General features: G+C 40.9%; 4 protein-coding genes across 4 annotated transcripts; 2 read left to right on the top strand and 2 right to left on the bottom strand.

Moving 5' to 3' along the window:
• Positions 1-2,114: 2,114 nt before the first annotated feature.
• On the top strand, positions 2,115-6,081 carry LOC108149492. Its single transcript, XM_017277113.2, has 4 exons — positions 2,115-2,446; positions 5,090-5,263; positions 5,331-5,717; positions 5,776-6,081. Exons 1-3 carry the CDS (start codon positions 2,392-2,394, stop codon positions 5,543-5,545), a joined length of 444 nt encoding a protein of 147 aa, XP_017132602.1. The 5' UTR covers positions 2,115-2,391; the 3' UTR covers positions 5,546-5,717; positions 5,776-6,081.
• A 665-nt stretch (positions 6,082-6,746) lies between these two features.
• Positions 6,747-7,858, bottom strand: LOC108149493 (guanine nucleotide exchange factor MSS4 homolog). Its single transcript, XM_017277114.2, has 2 exons — positions 7,661-7,858; positions 6,747-7,595 (listed from the first exon to the last, which is right to left on the bottom strand). Exons 1-2 carry the CDS (start codon positions 7,781-7,783, stop codon positions 7,350-7,352), a joined length of 369 nt encoding a protein of 122 aa, XP_017132603.1. The 5' UTR covers positions 7,784-7,858; the 3' UTR covers positions 6,747-7,349.
• A 418-nt stretch (positions 7,859-8,276) lies between these two features.
• LOC108149430 (protein mitoshell) lies at positions 8,277-11,704 on the top strand. Its single transcript, XM_017277000.2, has 6 exons — positions 8,277-8,420; positions 8,549-8,915; positions 8,977-9,238; positions 9,734-10,901; positions 10,963-11,109; positions 11,396-11,704. The coding sequence occupies exons 2-6, from the start codon at positions 8,576-8,578 to the stop codon at positions 11,540-11,542; spliced, it is 2,064 nt and encodes a 687-aa protein (XP_017132489.1). The 5' UTR covers positions 8,277-8,420; positions 8,549-8,575; the 3' UTR covers positions 11,543-11,704.
• A 107-nt stretch (positions 11,705-11,811) lies between these two features.
• On the bottom strand, positions 11,812-17,621 carry LOC108149429 (ATP-binding cassette sub-family C member 10). Its single transcript, XM_017276999.2, has 5 exons — positions 17,087-17,621; positions 14,424-16,376; positions 13,664-14,364; positions 12,635-13,604; positions 11,812-12,574 (listed from the first exon to the last, which is right to left on the bottom strand). The coding sequence occupies exons 1-5, from the start codon at positions 17,445-17,447 to the stop codon at positions 12,096-12,098; spliced, it is 4,464 nt and encodes a 1,487-aa protein (XP_017132488.1). The 5' UTR covers positions 17,448-17,621; the 3' UTR covers positions 11,812-12,095.
• Between the last annotated feature and the right edge of the window lie 285 nt (positions 17,622-17,906).

Below are 17,906 nucleotides of genomic sequence, written 5' to 3'. Positions count from 1 at the left end.
ATAAAATTAAATTTTAACCAGATCAAACAAAAAGTGAATAAAAGAATCGCAGTTTTTTGGGGTTAATGCTCTAATCAAAACAAGGGGAAATTCAAAGGCAAGGGAAATAAACCAATATTTTGTTAGAGAAAGCTTTTAGTCGGTTCCACAACTTGTTAGAAGCTAGCTTTAAAGCTTAAGATTTGTAAGCTTTAGCTTTAGTTAGTCTCAATGTTATTTAAATTTAAGCAATTTGTTGCTTAATATGTTAGTCAACATTTTGATTACTGGTACTTTAACCCCAAATCAAAGACAGAACTCTTTTCTCACTAAAGCTATTTATAGACACAAACATAATTTAATGACATCAATTGAGGGAGATTCCACTGCAAAGAATAAAATATTGAACTTAGTTTTACTTAGGTTACCTGAAGCAAATTAATATTTAATTAAAGATAAATTGGGACTTTAGTAAGGTCTATTAAATCTATAAAATATATATTTTGACTTGGATCATAAGCTTTGAGATATAAGGTGTAAAAAATGCAAATAAACCTGTTTATGTGTTCAACCTTTATTAAAATATCAGCCTTTTTTAAACCATAACTATTACTTTGACTTATTATTTTCTGTGTAAGTACAAACTAGTCTGGGAGACTGGGTAAAAACAATCTCCCCAAAGGGCAATCTTCCCCCATTGCTGTCTTCAATTTCGCGCACTGATTGGAGCACAAAAGCAAGCCAAAACGATCTGCAAAAAAAAAAAAAAATATATATATACATAAATAGTTTAGTGAGTGAAAGAGAGACTTAATTCAATTGACCAGCGTCTTGGGGCAGCAATTTGTGCGACTTTGTGATGAGCTCCAAGAGGAAGCCTGCGTTTAAGCTTAATTAATGCACCGGCCAGATTTATGCTTAGGTTGTGCGACTTCTCCGGCTGTTCACGTGTGCGTCTCGATCTCCCGAGGTCTTAACTATAGATTAAGTGTCTGGACGCCTAGTTGAAATGGCGCTCAGGGTTGTAAGTGGATGGTCCATCCAGTGATCCACTGCCTTTGTCTAATTGCAGGCTCTAATTACGAGTACTTAAATATGCATAAATAAAAAATAAATCAAACAAATCTATCTCGAATAGAATGGCAATATATATGTTTTGTTTTCTTCCTCATACAATAAATTGTTTTTAAGGAACACTACTAAAACTACGAGTTTTAACAACTACAAATTCTTCTGAGATTTATATATAATAAGAGCAGGCTGTTATCTCCTCTTTCAAAATTCTCTGGTAATTATATACTTGGAAGTAGATTAGGTTTCAACCGATTCACAACTGGGAAAATAATTCGAAATTACTAAGCTTGCTTTAAAGATTTTATTTCCTCACTAGCTTTGTATGTATGTATGTTTCAAGACCTATCGACCCACGATTAGCCCAGTTCTTTAATATTCAATTAGCCCCTTTCAATTAAGCTATAAATTATAACATTTCGAAATAAGATTTGTAAAAACTATCAGCATATGAAATTTATTTTATGAATAATAAACAGTTTCAGAAAAATAAATGAATGCTTGAAAATATGTATAAGTTTTTAAATAAGTGTTTTAAATAATTCATTTGGATTAAATAAATTATTATCGAAGTATGTTTTTTTTTTTTACATGCAATATATAGTTAATGAAATCGATATCAATAACATTAAAAGATTAAGCAAAATCTTTCTTAATTGAGCTTTAGTTAAAATATTTTCAACTTTTGTTTACTTTCTGGAATTTAAAAATAGTTTCTAAGTAGCTGCATATATATAAAAATATTTATAAATATAAAATAAATATTTTTGTATGACCCAAGCCCTGTGAACTAGTGTCGATTGAGACACTTTTTTGCAGCTACACATTGGCATCTCCTGACTGCAAAAATACACACACCGTGGAAATCGCAAGGAGGACGCACACTCGAAAGCTCGGCGGCGAAAGCTCGATGGCTGCAAGCTGAGAACTGAATTTGAATCTGAATCTGAGGCTGAGGATGCCACCCACTAACCCCCCCGAAAACACCGTACAGCCCATTTCAGCGCCACCCGATCCGATGCGACTCATCCGCCCCGTTGACTGGCCGTCCGCAAGTTGTGTTCGTGGTACAATTGTCGAGTGCGGCTGCTGCTTCGCCCAGTCGTTTGCCGTTTGCCAACCGTTTGCCAGCGTTTTGCCGAGAGCGCTAGTTTTTTGCAAGGAATATATATAAATATATATATTAGAACCAGCCCATGCTCAGCGATAATACCTGAAACGAAAATCTGTGAATATAAGTCGTCTGTGAGCGCCGCACGAAAAAATAAATCCAATTAAAAATTAAATTTAGTGACCAACTAAAGAGTGTTTCAAGTCTATAAAATAACATAAAAAACAACAATGCAGTACATCTATGTGATTAGTGCGCTAATTTTGGCCATCGCCGTGCAGCAAGGTAAAAGGATTTGAGTCGACTACAGGAAGAGTTTCGCTTAAATCGCAGAACGGACGTCCAACATCGCGATTACGATTACATAATAGAAGTTAGTTTGGAATGGGGCAGGTTACTGGGGTGCTGCGAATTGGGAGAGCTGCTGGCGCCGTCCTGACGCCACTGAAAACCAGAGTATCTAGAGTTTCTAAGCCGGCCGCCGTGGCGCCTTTTTGTCCACCCCACTGAGTAATATTTGCATTCAATAGATATCAAGTCGGTTGCTTCCTTGAGCTCTCTGAGAAAAAAGGACTTTTTTCTCTACTTCATTTGTTGGCTCTCTGCCCACAGCTTTTTCCTGGGCTCTTGGAAAATAAAGAGAGAGGGAAGGGGTTTTCCCTGAGGTCGTTGCCAGTTGACAGCTTAATTAAGACAGATAATGATTAGCCCACACTATCCTATCATTTCACAAAGGATAATCCCTGCGAACTCGTGTTATCTCAAGTTTCCTTCCTTCCTTCTTTTTTTGAAAATTCCTTCCTTTTTGTACTTTTCCCACATATGTGTGTATGTGCAAGGATAATGTAGGACATGCGCACTCTATGTGGTTAAGGGTCCTGGGGGCCAGTTGCAGTTATCCGATACCCAAAACCCAAATCCGCTCACAGACTTATATAAAAATATGTTTTAATTAAGCTTAATCTTTGTTTTGCAAAATAACTGCTTTATTTCGTATTCGTTTTTGTTGAGGAATTTCTTTGTACAATATATAACATATTTACCTCCATCTTTTTCGCGTTCTATGCAGTTTAATCAATGCAATTTACGACTATTTATAGACTGTAACAAACCTTAATTGGTCATGACTAAGTGTAAACAGTGGGGAAAATTGGCTATGTTGTGGCAACATTTTCTAAAGGTTTTCTCTAAACTTTTTTAACAAGAAATAATAGAAAAAGTATGGTTTGTTATATTTTCAAGTAATTTTTTTTGCATTATTAGCATTATTAAAAAGTTATAATTATGTGTTAATGTCGAAGGGTTTTTAAGTAGTTTAAAAAAAATTATTAAATAATTTGTGCCACCAATAAATATATATTTTATACTGTTCGAAGGCCCCACATATGTTTTGGTTTATATTTCTTATTCCTAAATGCTGCTATAGGGTCCTAGTAAATTACTAACATAGCTCCTTAATTTCTTAGATGTACTTTTTTCGCAACCATATGCTGCTATTCCAAGAGGAAAAGCAAGTTATATCAATCAATAAGCTTCCACAACTCTTCACACCAACCCACTCTTTTTGGGACTCCCTTTTAGCATACTGCATTCTTTTGTCTTGATGATGTGCTTCTAGCCCTCAGAGTATCTAGTCTATGGGCCACCCCGCAGAGTGGTACATCTTACAGTCGGCCTTTTCCATTGTTCTCAAGTTTCTACGCCCAGAAGCAGGCAACACATTTTTCCGCCCCGCTTATGCAACCCAAATTGACGGAGACAAAATGGGCAGTGGAAGTATTCAGAGGCGATGTGAAGTGAGGCAAAGTTATTCGAGTCCATTAGCAATGTCGATGTCTCAATTAGCGAGGCCCTCCGAAGAGCCTCGCAGTCTGTCACTAATGGAGGCGTCGATGGATTCGACGGAATCTCTGACATCTCCATGCCATTGTGCCATTTTTGGCACAGCTTGAGGCAAAAGCGCATCGCAGGTTGCACCATTTGGGGGCGGATGAGGGGGCGGGACAGGCGGTACACAGTATAGTATTTCCAGTCCGCATATTAAATAATGCGAATCTCGTGTCGCGCACGACCTTAAATTCAATTTAGCTAAGGCAGCGACAGCGATCACAAGTTCCCGAGAAATCTCTTTATATCTGGGCAAAGCTCTCATATTTGTTTACACGGTTGTTTCCTTCATATTCACTTGTTTTGTGAAACTATTAAGGTTAGACATAGGATGCCAATGGAATTTTTTCTAATTGACATTAACTATTGCTTTTGTGGTCAATTAAGTGAAAGATTGCATTGAAAGGAAGCAAAAAGGGGCAATCGAAAGGTATATATGCACTTAGGATGCGCAAATGCAATTATGGTATTAGATTGCAGAAGCAATTAGAAAAACTAAGTGCTTTTAAGGGCATGATAAATGACTTAGGACATTTAATAAAAAAAATGCTGAGTTAATAACGGCATTCAATTAAAAGGCTTAATTAATATACAATTTAATTTAAAATGATAACTGAAAGCAAAAAAATACAAAATACACATATAGGTTTATATGTGTATGACAAAGATGTCATACGCATTTCTAAAATTTGTGATTACTGGCCACAAACAACAGGGCAATATATTTGCTGTTTTTATTTTTGCACTTTTTATTTTATTTTTCTTTACATTTTAAATATTATTAAAAATTAATTAATTAATTAGCTTTATATTTATGGCAAATAACTATTATCAATCTATAGACTTAATAAAACCTTTTAATGAGCTAAGAAAGTAGTGATGATCGCAACCTCAAGATATACAATTACTTATAGAAACTTTATGTCAAATAGAAAACTAAAAAAAAAGTTTTGGCTTTCAAAAATTTTATAAAATATGTTCTTAAAATAAAACTAATTTAAAATAAATTTTTAAATTAATTTTTGTATATATTTTTCTTAGGATATGCCATCAAGTGCTTTGTCTGCAACAGCCACAAAGATGCCAACTGTGCGTTGGACATACCGCCCGACAACTTGCTGAAGGACTGCGATGAGCAGTATTCGTCCCGAGGCAAGGGGATTCCCACGTACTGCCGCAAGATCACGCAGATCATTGAGTTCTCCGTGAACAGCCGTGAGTAGATAAGCGGAAATAAAACCACAGTAAAAAACCAATGTTACCCGGGATAATCGAATTGCAGTGCCTCCGGATAGCCGTGTGATAAGGACCTGTGCCTATCAGAACCAGACCTCCACCAACTACTGCTATCAGCGGGCCGGGTTCGGAGGTCGCCAGGTGGTCTGCTCCTGTGATACGGATAACTGCAACGGAGCCGGGGCGATGGGCGCCTCAGCGGTGGGCGTGGCAGCCATGGTGGGTCTCCTGCTGAGCGCCCGCCAATATCTACAGCGTTAAGAACGGAATCGAGGGAATCCCTCAGTTGTTTTTGTTTGTTTTATCGATGCATCCACCCAGTTTTCGTTTTTCGTATATGCTGCTGACTCTTTGACTTCTGTGACACTTTCACCGCTTTCTCCCCCCTCTCATCATCAAACAAGGTCCACTCGCAGAGCTGCTCCAGAGTCTGGTAATATAAAATAATGCTCCTAAAGTTAATATAATTATTGATAACATACCGATTTCAGCTCTGGTCCAGCCTGATTTTGTAACATTTTTTGAATGGAGAACCGTAAAAGCTTTATACAAAGTATTAAATAATAACATAATTCCCTAATTAGAAGTGTATATAAAACCAAAGAGAGCAAGTAACAATTGGCCAATATAATCGTTTAAATCTATTTACATTAACTGAATTTTTGAAACTAACGTATTAAACGAATGCAGAAGCAAATAACGATATAAAACTAAAACCTACCGCAGTTGAAAGTATTTAACAAAACGAAATAAACCAATAAGTCAATGGAGGCCACAAAAAGCTAACAATGTTAAAAATTAAGGCTACCAAAATGAAAAGTAGTACATAAAACCATAAATGTTAACATTCTTCGCCTAAGTTTCTCCCTTTTTTATTTTCATAAGACTTAAACCAAATTTCTAACAAGCAAGCTAAATGTCGGCAATAGCTAAAAATAATAAATAAAGTATTTGAAAATAAATCTCAACGAGGAGAACACACTTCATAGAATAATTAGCAAGCAATTGGGAGAGGAGGAAAGTCGTCCGAGGAAAACCAAAAGATAGTTGTGACACGCTTAGGACCGACGACCACGCCCATATCTATCGCACTCCCAAGGGATTAAAAAAACACTCGTTGTTGTAACCAACTGCCAAAAACGGAAAACTTTGAAATCGTTTCATCTACCGCATAGGCAACACCCAGCAAGGATACACCACATCTATGGGATATCTCATATTTGAGTAGAGGAAACACCAAATGAAACCTTTTGTCCAACGTAGCAATAAATGCAGATGCAGATGCAGATACCAAGTAAAACATTTAACACGTTACAGAAACCAAAGCAACAAATACATCATTTTTAGTTCGTATAGCAAAATAACAGTTTATAGTAAAAATTTTTTAGTTAAGAATCTCCTCTAAAATGCAATATTTATAATGCAATAAAATTGTAAAATGTTTAAAGTGAAAAACAATAAATATGAATACAAAACTCGAATGTTTTTATTGCCCAGAGATGATTGTCTAAACTGAAATGCAGTTTATTATAAAAATTGCTTCCAAAGAGTAATGTTCCCTTACAAATTTTCAAATTTTAAATTTTGGAATAGATTTTAAAATTACAGCACAAATGAAGCAACCATGGTATGTTTATTTTAACAAATTTAAAGATTTGCTTACATTATCTTTACGAATTCATGACTGCTATTTTTGGTATTATTGCTAGTTGAAAACGTTTAATTTAATAAAAATTATACAGAAACAAGCGTTTTATTTCCCTGGTTTTTAAATTCAACAAAATGTAAGAAACTTTTGCTTTGGCTTAAATATTTTAGTCATCTTTATCAAGACAAGGAAGTTTGAGGTAAATACAGAATCCCTTTGTGGGTCGTACTAAATTTTAATGAAATACAGAAAAAAAAAACCTCTCAAATTAATTAGAATGAGGTAAAATTCCGTGAAAAGAATACCTAAGCAAGCAGCTAAGCGAAGCAGATTGTACATTCCACTTGATAGACCTGACTTTTAGTATAGGTAAATGGATTACAAATAGACGGGGCTAAGTGTTCAAGGTTGGGGCAGCTAGGAGTCCTTGTGGACCACTCTTTTGAGGGCCAGGAAACAGTGGCGGGTGCTCAGATCATGATAGCCCACTGGTCCTCGCTCGCAATCCGCACAAACCAGGAACTTCCTGCCATCCACCGTGTTGGAGAATCCAATATTCTCGAACATCATCATGTCCTTGACCAGCCAAAAGTCCTTCAGTGGCTCGCTGTTCAGACTGTCCGCCGTCCTGTCCTGTTTTTGCATCATCAGGGGCACTTCCACCTGGCCGCAGCAAATGTAAACAATTGGAGTCTGATTGGAATGGAATTACAAACCCCGGCACTTACTTCCTCCTGGCTGTAGGTTCCCTCTTGGGCCTTGAGCATCAAACTATTGCAGAACTGGCAGCGCACATTTAATATGTTCTTTCCATTGGATATTTGCTCACTAAAATCAGTAACCTCCGTCATTTTTATAGATTTGTCTTAATTTTGTTCTAAACGAAATGCATTAAGTGTAGTGTTAAACAGCGCAAGAATACGGAACTTCTCCTTGAACAACACTAATTCGTTGAACGGTTACACTTGATTTATCGATAGTCGATAACTATTAAAGCCATTAAATAAAAAATTCAAAAATAAGGAACTCTGCCGTTTTGATCCCACATTTAAGATTTTATAAAAGCAAAACCACATTTTGTTGGTTTTACACAAGTACTTAAATTTCTATTGTTTATAGTTAAAGTGCATAAAAAGAATGTGTTTAAACTAAAAAACCGTTTAACTGTTAAAATAGCATTAAATTTAAGATTGAATTTACTTAAAATAGTTGACATCATTAGATTTATCTGTTACCATGACATATTAATTAATTTATAATAACCAGTACATTTCCCATCTCTATTTAAATTATATGGTCCCACTGAAAGCACGCCATAATAAACCGATTTGCGATAACTCCATCGATAGCTCGACAACTCTGGTGACCGTTTTCAAATGAAATTTTCTTTCGTCTTTTGACTTCCAACGGAGCAGACTGCTCTTCCTCTTGACCAAAACTACGGCACCAGCCACTGGATAAACCAGAGATACCAATACATTTGTCTTTGTAAGTTTCTTGACAGGATTAAGCAATCCACGTGCGCTTAGTAATTGAAAGCTAACCTCAAAATGGCTGAAATGTTAAACAGCTTTTCAGTTTGCTTTGGTGATTTTTTTTTTTTTTTTTTTTTGCAGTCTTAAAACTCGACTCGTGGCAGGATAATGAACGTTCGCATCTTCCAACTGCCCTCGGTGACCATGCAATCGATGCACCAGCAATCGATGTACCAGCAGACCTACTTGGATCGCAACCGCATGGTCACCGACGTTTTTGTGCAGGAACATGTTTCGCAGAGCTCGTGGTCAGTGACCACACCTCGTGTGTCGGCTGTGTTTGTTCCCGGCTCTGGCAGCTGCCCCATCATGACCGGAAATGCATGTCATCCCAATTGGCATGCGAATCCTCCACCTCCACCGGCTGCATATCATCATCATCATTCTCCTCCTCCTTATATGGCCTATATGCCGATGCCGGGTATGCAGCACTATGCAGCCAGTTCTGGTGTGTTATACTAGCCCCAACAAGACTGATATTTCACTATATTCCCTTTGCTCCCCATCAGCCTCCATGAGCGCCTACGGTCAGGGTCAGGTGTATTCCGCTCGTGCCTCGGCCACCAGCAGCTGCAACATGGCTGGTTTCTATGTGCCCCACTACTATCCCAGTGGTGATTATGCTCCGCCGCCCAAGCAGTTCTGTTCCGCCCAAACCCAGACCCAAGAGCCCATCAAACTCAGCTGCGATGCGGCCACCCAAGTGGATGTGGGCCTCGAGCTATCTCGTTTGGAGGTAAAGAAGCCAGGAACAGCTTTATTTTCGGACAGGTAAGTCTAACATGGTCTATCCTTACTTTTGCTCTTGAATACTATATTCCCTACATTCAAAATAAGTATTAAACTCTTTTGTATTTCTTACCAAAACATCCTTTAAATCCTTTAAATATTAAGTCATATAATATGTATTCAAATATAATATATAACAATTTTTTTTAACTAAAATTCATTTTTAATTAAGATACATGTTATTATCATGGTATAAGTCAAAGCTTTTATTTGGTGTTTTGGTCAATAGCCTATAATAAACCTTAAATTACTTCTAGAAAACTATTTCCAATGATCAATATCTTTAAAAATAATACAGTCTTTCAAAAAGTAAGTTATAAATTTTTGACTTATTTATTATTTTTAAACTTTATTCTCTGTTCCAAATACTTCTTACCATTTTTTTTTTTAATTTGATGTATGTACCAAAAATTAAAAAAAAAAAGGTACATTTTTATATGCCGAAATAAATTTTTCAAATAAAATAAATTTTTTTAGTCTTGTCCCCGATGAATCGAGTATCAGTTCCTTGGAAAGCGGTGCCGGCGATGGCCTGCGAGTTCAAAATGTGGGGCGCAACTCGGAGGTGATGTTGCTCCAGCAGCGCCTCCACGACATGACCAGCATTTCACTGCAGGGCAGCGAGATAGCGGAACGTCTGGCCAGCGCCCATCGCAGTCGTCCGTGCTTCAAAAAGATCGATACCCTTTGTGCCCGCCTGAAGCAGGATCTGTTGCGTCCGGACGGCGTGCTGCCCAACATCAACTCCCAGGGAATCGCTTGGGCTGTCAAGGATTTCATATTCGTCTTCACCCGCATCGTGAATGCGTGGGTTATACTGAAAGGCTATGTTTACAACACGCCCGATGGTTTGAACAAGATCAAGGATGAGTTACCCGCCGGTTTCATGGCCACTTTTGATTTGTGGCAGGTTTCGACCTTGTCCCTCGTTCAGTTGATTATAAAATCCTTCGTCAATCTGGACGAACTCCTGCAGAAACAGAAGAACACCTTTGGGGGCAAAGATGCAGGCGCTCTCATGAACCTGAATAATAGCAGCTCCTTAAGGATTTTAATCGACAGCAACGATAGCAGCAGTTTGGTCACAAACAACCAAGCAGTGACTAATAGTCATTCCACTGGCCCAGGAATAGGCCCCAGTGCCTATAGCACTCCACGGACTCAGAATGGTGTGGGCATCTCCTTTCCGGAAAGTCCAGAGTCACGGGCCGGGACAGCAACAGCCCCTGCTCTATACAAACCACAGGGGGGACTAAATTTGAAATACTTGTACACCATGATTGAAGACTCCGAGGAAACGCAACGCAATGTGGATGCCAATGGTACTTATCTGAAAACTGGAACCTATCAGCCACTACAAAAAGAGACGAAACAACTGGAGATGCCGCAACTGAAGCCCAAGGATCCGTATGAGGAATCCAATCATCATCAGTGGAATGCTCCTCAAAATGCCTTGCCAGTTCCAGCACCGATGGCGGAAAAAGCTCTTCCGGAACCGGAGCATCTGAATGATGTTAGGGCTTTTACGAATCCATTTAGCCTGATCGGAAGGGAGGTCACTCGCCAGCTGTACGAGTTTGGCAACCGGCTCATGGAGCTTAAGCACCTGGAACGCTTCTTTCGCAAACAGTTCACTCGCAACTATGTCAGTAAACTTAGTTAAAGTCTTATTTACTAAAATTATTACCTCACAACTACGATTTTAGTATCCGGAATTCGTTCAAATCTGCCAGGACGAGTTCATCGATGTACGTGCCATTATTTTGCGGTGCGAGAGTGCCTCTTACCATCATCTCTACCAGGCAATTCACGATCTACGTCGAATCACCTTCGCGGGGCGCTGCTATCTGAAGGTATTGAAGGTTTAATTCCACGCACACCCGTCTGCCTTACTCTAAACTCTGCTTGTTTTTGAATATTCTACGCTGCTGTTTTATAGGTCAAGGAAATATTATATATCCAAAGTCAAGGTATCAGTATGAGTTTGCCATTTAATGGACTAATGTACTAATCACTGGTCTCATTCGGGCACTAATCTCATATATAACACTCATTAACCAGCACAAGCCATTTAACAATTAACAGAACAGCCATAGCTTTTGATTACTTACACTCACTCCCGTTTCATTGAAATCCTAGGTGTACTCGGACGAAAACCTTCAGCACTACATCGATCTCTACGAGCGCTCTGTGAATGAAATGCTGTCCAAGCCACCGCATATTCCCAATCAATTTGATCACATTAAGGGCATGCCAGGCGAAAAGCTTTTCAACTATGAAATCTAGTCGAAGAAACCCTAGTCATTATTAAGTTGGTTATTGATTGAAAGTTGGCCCATTCAAGCGGCCTCTTTATCTATACCAATTTAAAGATTGCGATGTCTATGCAGAGTCAATCAGTGCCTTAAACTGAATTGGAAAAATCGCCAATTTAGTGTTCAACTAAACAACTGATTCATTATAAGTATAAATTACCTTATTTCTAAGTTTCAACATTTCAACAACTGTGTTTCGGTCGCAACAACTAGTCAAGCATGTGATTGAAACAAAGCATCTATTTTATAATACAATATATATATATTTGTTTTAGCGTAACAACTTTGTACGGAGCTAACTACTCTTCACTACAAAAATAGCTTGTCAATCAAATTCATATTTGTACAATTAAATAAAGCTAGAACAATGGATGTTAGTTTTCGTTTGTTATTTGTTAAGTAAACTCAAAATGGAATCATAAGTTAGGAACACAAGTACAAAATACAAATTAAAAGAAGGACAATAAATTAAATCATAACAATTGACTTATATACAATTGGATCTTTATAGTCTATACTTAGTGCTAGTTCGGTCTGGAGAAATCCTCTGGATTAATGTCCTGGGCGAGTAGCATTCCATGAAAAATGGTTGAGCTATTGGAGGCCAGATCTTTGGGTTTGCCTTCCTCACAAATCCGTCCATCATCCAGCACTATTATCCGATCCATGGCGTGAAGTCCCCGCAGCCGGTGGGCAATGAAAAGCAGAGTGCAACTCTTGAAGGCATTCCTTAAGGCCTGCTGAATGCTCAAATCGGATTCATCGTCCAGGTTGGAAGTACCCTCATCGATGGCCACCACCTTGGCGTTTTTGAGCAGCGCCCTCGCCAAGCAAAGGAGTTGCCTTTGTCCAGCGGAGAGGTTGTTGCCACATGCCTCCACTTGGCCATCCAGTCCGCCCAACTGCTGGACGAGCAGAGTGGCCGCCGCCGAGTTTTTAATGGCGTTCCAAATCTCCGAGTCGTAGAAGCTATGGCGCGGATCCAGGTTTTCGCGCACAGTGCCTGGAGGAAGGGGTGCACGTTTTCAATAAGTTTATCATGATAAATAATATGCAAACTGACCTTCGAAGAGGAAGGGCTCCTGGGTGATAACACCTATCCGTTCCCTAAGGACACTCAAAGCCAGAGTTTTGAGATTGACCTGGTCCAATCGAATCTCTCCTTGCGACAAAGGTGCCACTCGCAGGAGGGCAGCTAGTACAGATGTTTTGCCAGCTCCAGTGCGTCCCACGATGCCAATCCGCTCGAAGGCCTCCGTTTGGAAGGTTATACCTTTTAAAGCCGGTACCAAGTGCTCTCTATAACTGAGCTGTACTTCTCGGAAACTCAGAACTCCTTGGGTGGGCCATCCAAATGGAGGATCAGCGCTGCCGGAGGCATTCTGCTCTTCATCCAACTGAAGATACTGGTCTATGCGCTCCACTGCGACCAATTCCTGCTCCGTTTCAGCCACAGCATGCAGAAGATCACCCAGTTGACCAGTTATGGAGAGAGCATAGGAGATGCAGAGTCCCACCAAGCCAGGATTGGTGGTGTGCGAGGCGGTAATTGCTGCCAGGAGACCTGCACCACCAACCAGAAGTGTTCCCAGCAACTGCAGGCGAAGAGCTAACCACTGCTGAGCAGCCGATTGTGTCAACTGAGCCTTAATGCTCTCCTCGAGCTTCACTTGGAAATCCCTTTGGAATCTCGGACTAGCACGCATACTCCTTATCGTCGTCAATCCCTGAAGTGTCTCCGTGAATTGCGTGTAGAGCGGTGACATGGCATTGCTCGATAGCCGTTTGATGTCCCGCGAGGCGTGGCGATAGCGCTGCTGTAGATTCAGGTAGATCGGTACCATTGGAATGATCACCAGACCCAGCCAAGGCATCGCATACAGACTGACACAGAGAGCTCCCACTAAGCCGGCAAGTTGCGCCAACAGAATATTCAAAATGAAGGGCAGGGAGTCGTCCACCGTGTTGGTATCCGATGAAAAACGATTCAGAATGCGACCCACAGAGGTGATGTCGAAGAAATTGAACTTGGCCTGCAAAGCATCTTGTTAATACGAGATTCCTTAGTTATTTAAAGCCACTAACTACTTACAAACATGACCTTCTTCAAGAGCTTCTCGTGCATAAAGATGGCTGCCTTTATGCCAGCATAAGCAAAGAGAAACGCCCTTGCCAGGGTCACCAAGGAATTGCTCACTGCGATGGCTGTGAATATGCTCAGATAGAATCCTGTCGTGTGTCCCGATCCCGTTTCATTTCCCATCGCAGATCCCAGCAATTCATGCGCCAGTGAAGTATCATTTTGATGAGGATCCAAAGTTGTTTCTGTGACCCAATAAGCCAGCCAGGCATCACTTAGATTCCTCGTCAATTGCATGAGCAATACAGACAGCAATACAGTAATGGCCAGTGGAGAAGTCACTGCCTTCCAGTAGCAGGCGAAAACATTCCCTGAAAGATGTCCGTACTCTCGGGATTCCTCCAAAAGCAGACTATCCACACTCTTCTTGTCATCCTGGTTGGACAACTCCACTGAACGTCGCCTAACTGCTTCGTCCTGGTCATCATCCACTTCTTCGTCCAGACTTAGATCAATGCTCTGGGTCATGTATTCACTGGGTAGAAGTTGACCATCCTTCACCTGGAGAATCTGATTGGCGTTAAAGAACAACTGGATGCTTCGTGTGACCACAATGCGGGTTTTGTGCTTAAGCAGCCGCAGAATGCAGTGCTTGATAATGTGTCTGGCCACATGGGCATCCAAAGCGGAGAGCACATCGTCCAGAAGGTAAACTGTCGAATGAAAAATGAGAAATAAGATAGATTAGGCGGTAAAACAAAGATTAACTTACCTTTCTTATCCTGATAAACAGCTCTAGCCAATGCAACTCTTGCCCTCTGACCTCCGGAAAGGGTTCTGCCGTTCTCACCCACGCCAACGAGATCACCTCCAAGGATCTGGAGATCCTCCTCCAAAGCACACGCATGCAGGACAGTTTTATACCACTGCTCATCAAACTGAGCGCCCCAAACGATGTTATCCCTGATGGTTCCCCTTTGTAGCCATGGTGACTGCGGTACGTAGCCAAATCCGGTGGTCAGTTCCTGGACGCAGACCTCGCCATCGATGCACTGTAGATTAGCTACTATGGCGGATAGAAAGCTGCTCTTACCACCTCCCACCGGACCTTCGATGCAAACGAGCTGACCCGTTTTTATATCCACGTTTATATCTTTTAAGCGGAAAGAAGTGGGTGATGTGCTCTCATCACCGTCGTGACAGAAACTAGCGCACTTCATCTGCAGCACACTGGCTTTGGGAGCATCCAAGGGGGCATCGTCTCCTGCTCCTCCCGATCCTCCGCTTCCTCTCATTATGGGATTGTAGTAGGAGGAGTAGTCCAAGTTGGGCACATCCATCAGTTGTTGCACTCTCTTAATGGATACCCAGGCTTCGATTAAACCATTGAGCACCCATGGAAAGGCATTCAGAGGGCCAATGAGCATGTAAAGCAAGGCCACACTGGTGTAGGTCGTTGAAGCTATCAACTGATTGCCCATCAGAACGGATACTCCGAAAGTAAGCAGGCACATTAGCACCGGAGTGGTGGCCCAAAAGTAAACGCACATGGCATCCAGGTATTTCCTCTTCGACAAGAAACGCAGCTCCTTCTGTCGCAGTCCTCGAATCTTGGTAATGAATATATCCTCCCAGGCATTGATCTTGATCTGTTTGGCTCCCTGCATTGTCTCCGTGGTAGCAGACAGCCTGGCATCCTTGGCCGTCATCAAGCCACTTGAATATATGCCAATTCGTTTGGCAAGCCATCTGTTGATGGGAATCAATAGGGCGGCAAACATTACTCCCGCCAGAAAGGCGGCTCCCAACTGAAGATACAACAGGTACAATGTGGTGAAGAGCTTGAAGGGAATGCTCCAGAAGAAGTGGAAACTGATGCAAGAGTTCACAATCCTGTCCGTATCCGTTGACATGAGATTGAGCATATCTGGTTTGGATTCCTTTAAGCCTCTCGCCTCCAGTGCTTTCCTGTATATGGAGTTCACCACTCCCACTCGCATTTTCATGGAAACCATGGCCATGCGCCAGTCAAAATGGGTGGCACAAACAGCCGACAGCAAGGTGCTGCCAAATAGTCCCAAGGCATAGTAGTACACCTGGTTGGGGTCCGTGTGATCCTGTCTGAGAAGTCCCCCGAGCAGCAGAGGCCCTGCAAAGCCACTCAGATCGGCGATTAGTCTAAGGATTCCAATGAGATAAAACTCCACTCCGAAGCATCTGTGCAGTGCTCTCCATAAACTCTGCGATTGGGACAGAGCCAAGTGCAACCTTTCGCTCAATCGCGTGATATTCAGTGCGTCAGGGAGATCAAACAGATCCTCAATCTTTCTCAGCTTTCCAGCCACTCCCTTGGAGATTAGGGGCTGTACCCATTGGAAGAGGAATCGCGATCCCAAGTTAGCCTCATCCTGGGCATGACCCAAGTGGCTCTCATTCAGGTCGAAATGGAAATAGGTATATCGCTGGGTTAGCAGAGCTTCATCCTCTCTGCCGGATGCTCCTCCTCTGGGCAGACTGGAATAAACAGCACTTCCTTTGGGTATCAAGGTGGCTCCAAATAACACATCACAGAGCAGCGTGGCCAGGCTCCAGGGCCACCAATCGAAGTGGCGACTCGTCCGCAACCAAACCCCATCCAGAACCACCACTGTCAGCCAAACGACATTGATTAGCAGCGATCCGCGATGACTAAGCTCTCCATATTGACGGGCCGTCAGTAGGAAACCTGTGGGTGGGGGTTGGAAAGGAAAAGCTGATTAAAGAAGGGGTCATAAATGATTGTTTTAGTGTTATCTTTTTATAGTCAAATATTTGTTTTTGTTCAAAAACAAATGTCCTCTTCTTGGCAAGTCGTGAATGTTTTTATCAGACAACAGAAAACCATGTTTTAAGGTTCTCTAGTCTTTTTTAATTATTTTGTTAAGTATAATACATCAAGAAAAAAAGTGTTATAACGTAGTCTTGGAAAACTCTTGTTATTCCAAAGAGGCAGGATTTTTAATTTAATAGAATCTAAGTATAAGTATATTTTCCTAGTGGTACCGAATAAAATGATAATTCAGCCATATTAATTGTTTTGAAAATAATAATTTTTATAATATTGATAATAAATTTTTGAAAATTAAATTTCAAAAATCTTATTTTCTATATAATTGACAGAGCCATTTTATTTTAAAAAATCTTTCAAAGTAAATTTTTAAATCGGAAATACTAACCAAAAAAGTAGGTTTTTATTGAGACAAAAAAGTTTCAAGATTTTAGTTGGCCCAAAATTCGTTTTATTATGAATTTTTATTTCTGTGCAGTGATCCATTAACCTTCAGTTGAACAACCGAAAAGTGTTAAAGGAAATCCCGGAACGCGGCCGTATGGATATGTACTTAAGGTATTGCATTGAGGTAAACCCCGACGAAGAAAGGCAAACCGCACACTCACCGCTGTGAACCACCCACATAATGCACTCGGCACTAACCACTAGCAGATCGACGGCGTAGAGTTCAACGCCCTGCTGGTGGAAGGCGAACACCTTGGCCACCGGGAGCAGGGCCAGTACGATGGCTAGGAAGGCCCGGATGTACAACATCCGCAGTTGCAGTCCATTGCGGACGACGGGCCGCGACTGATTGCCGAAATTGTAGGCGGATATGGCGGCGAAGATCGTGTAGATGGGCAGCTGGAGCAGGATCTTCTGGAAGCAGGGCAGCAGATCGTTGGTCTCGTTGGCGAACGGCTTCAGTCCCGTGGGACAGAATTGCGTCCAGTTCCAGGCGAAGTCGCCCCAATCAATAGTCGACATCTTGATCGAACTCTTCTACGGGGGGATTCCTCGGTGTTCCGCGCTAGTTTTGATTAATTAGTCATCGCTGGCTGCACATTTGCACCACAGCTGAACCACCGAGAGTGGCGTTAAACAAAGCGATAAACACAACAATTCGACTTCTGATAAAGTTCGTAATGAAAATACAGCGGCTATGTGGAGCCGCAGGGTTGCCAACTTGCGAAATGTTGATGCGCATTCGGCGAGCAGGGTTCTCGATTTTGATTTCTCAAATTGTGGACCTTTTTTAAATTAGAATTTAAAGCAGTTACCAAATAAACCAAATAAATTAAAACTAAAAACTTATGGATAAATACGACGAAATTGTTTTTCATACTCTTCATTAAACCTTGAAAATATTCCGTTCTTAAATTAACCGATTTTAAAATCTCCAATAATGTAGCGGTAAGCAAGAATGGCCCTGCCAACTCGCTGTGA

This window comes from Drosophila elegans, unplaced genomic scaffold (assembly GCF_018152505.1).
Source record: "Drosophila elegans isolate 14027-0461.03 unplaced genomic scaffold, ASM1815250v1 contig_814, whole genome shotgun sequence".
Taxonomy (NCBI): domain Eukaryota; kingdom Metazoa; phylum Arthropoda; class Insecta; order Diptera; family Drosophilidae; genus Drosophila; species Drosophila elegans.
The sequence above is the reverse complement of the archived record's forward strand: the minus strand, read 5'-3'. Positions and strand labels throughout refer to the sequence as shown.

Coding starts and splice junctions, on each gene's coding strand:
- LOC108149492 (XM_017277113.2), top strand. CDS start 2,392: ATGCAGTACATCTATGTGATTAGTGCGCTAATTTTGGCCATCGCCGTG. Junction 2,447..5,089: donor GGCCATCGCCGTGCAGCAAG/GTAAAAGGATTT, acceptor TATTTTTCTTAG/GATATGCCATCAAGTGCTTT. Junction 5,264..5,330: donor TGAGTTCTCCGTGAACAGCC/GTGAGTAGATAA, acceptor ATCGAATTGCAG/TGCCTCCGGATAGCCGTGTG.
- LOC108149493 (XM_017277114.2), bottom strand. CDS start 7,783: ATGACGGAGGTTACTGATTTTAGTGAGCAAATATCCAATGGAAAGAAC. Junction 7,596..7,660: donor GAACCTACAGCCAGGAGGAA/GTAAGTGCCGGG, acceptor TGCTGCGGCCAG/GTGGAAGTGCCCCTGATGAT.
- LOC108149430 (XM_017277000.2), top strand. CDS start 8,576: ATGAACGTTCGCATCTTCCAACTGCCCTCGGTGACCATGCAATCGATG. Junction 8,916..8,976: donor GCACTATGCAGCCAGTTCTG/GTGTGTTATACT, acceptor GCTCCCCATCAG/CCTCCATGAGCGCCTACGGT. Junction 11,110..11,395: donor CGGGGCGCTGCTATCTGAAG/GTATTGAAGGTT, acceptor TTGAAATCCTAG/GTGTACTCGGACGAAAACCT.
- LOC108149429 (XM_017276999.2), bottom strand. CDS start 17,447: ATGTCGACTATTGATTGGGGCGACTTCGCCTGGAACTGGACGCAATTC. Junction 16,377..17,086: donor TATGTGGGTGGTTCACAGCG/GTGAGTGTGCGG, acceptor CCCCACCCACAG/GTTTCCTACTGACGGCCCGT. Junction 12,575..12,634: donor GGAGCCCTTCCTCTTCGAAG/GTCAGTTTGCAT, acceptor CCCTTCCTCCAG/GCACTGTGCGCGAAAACCTG.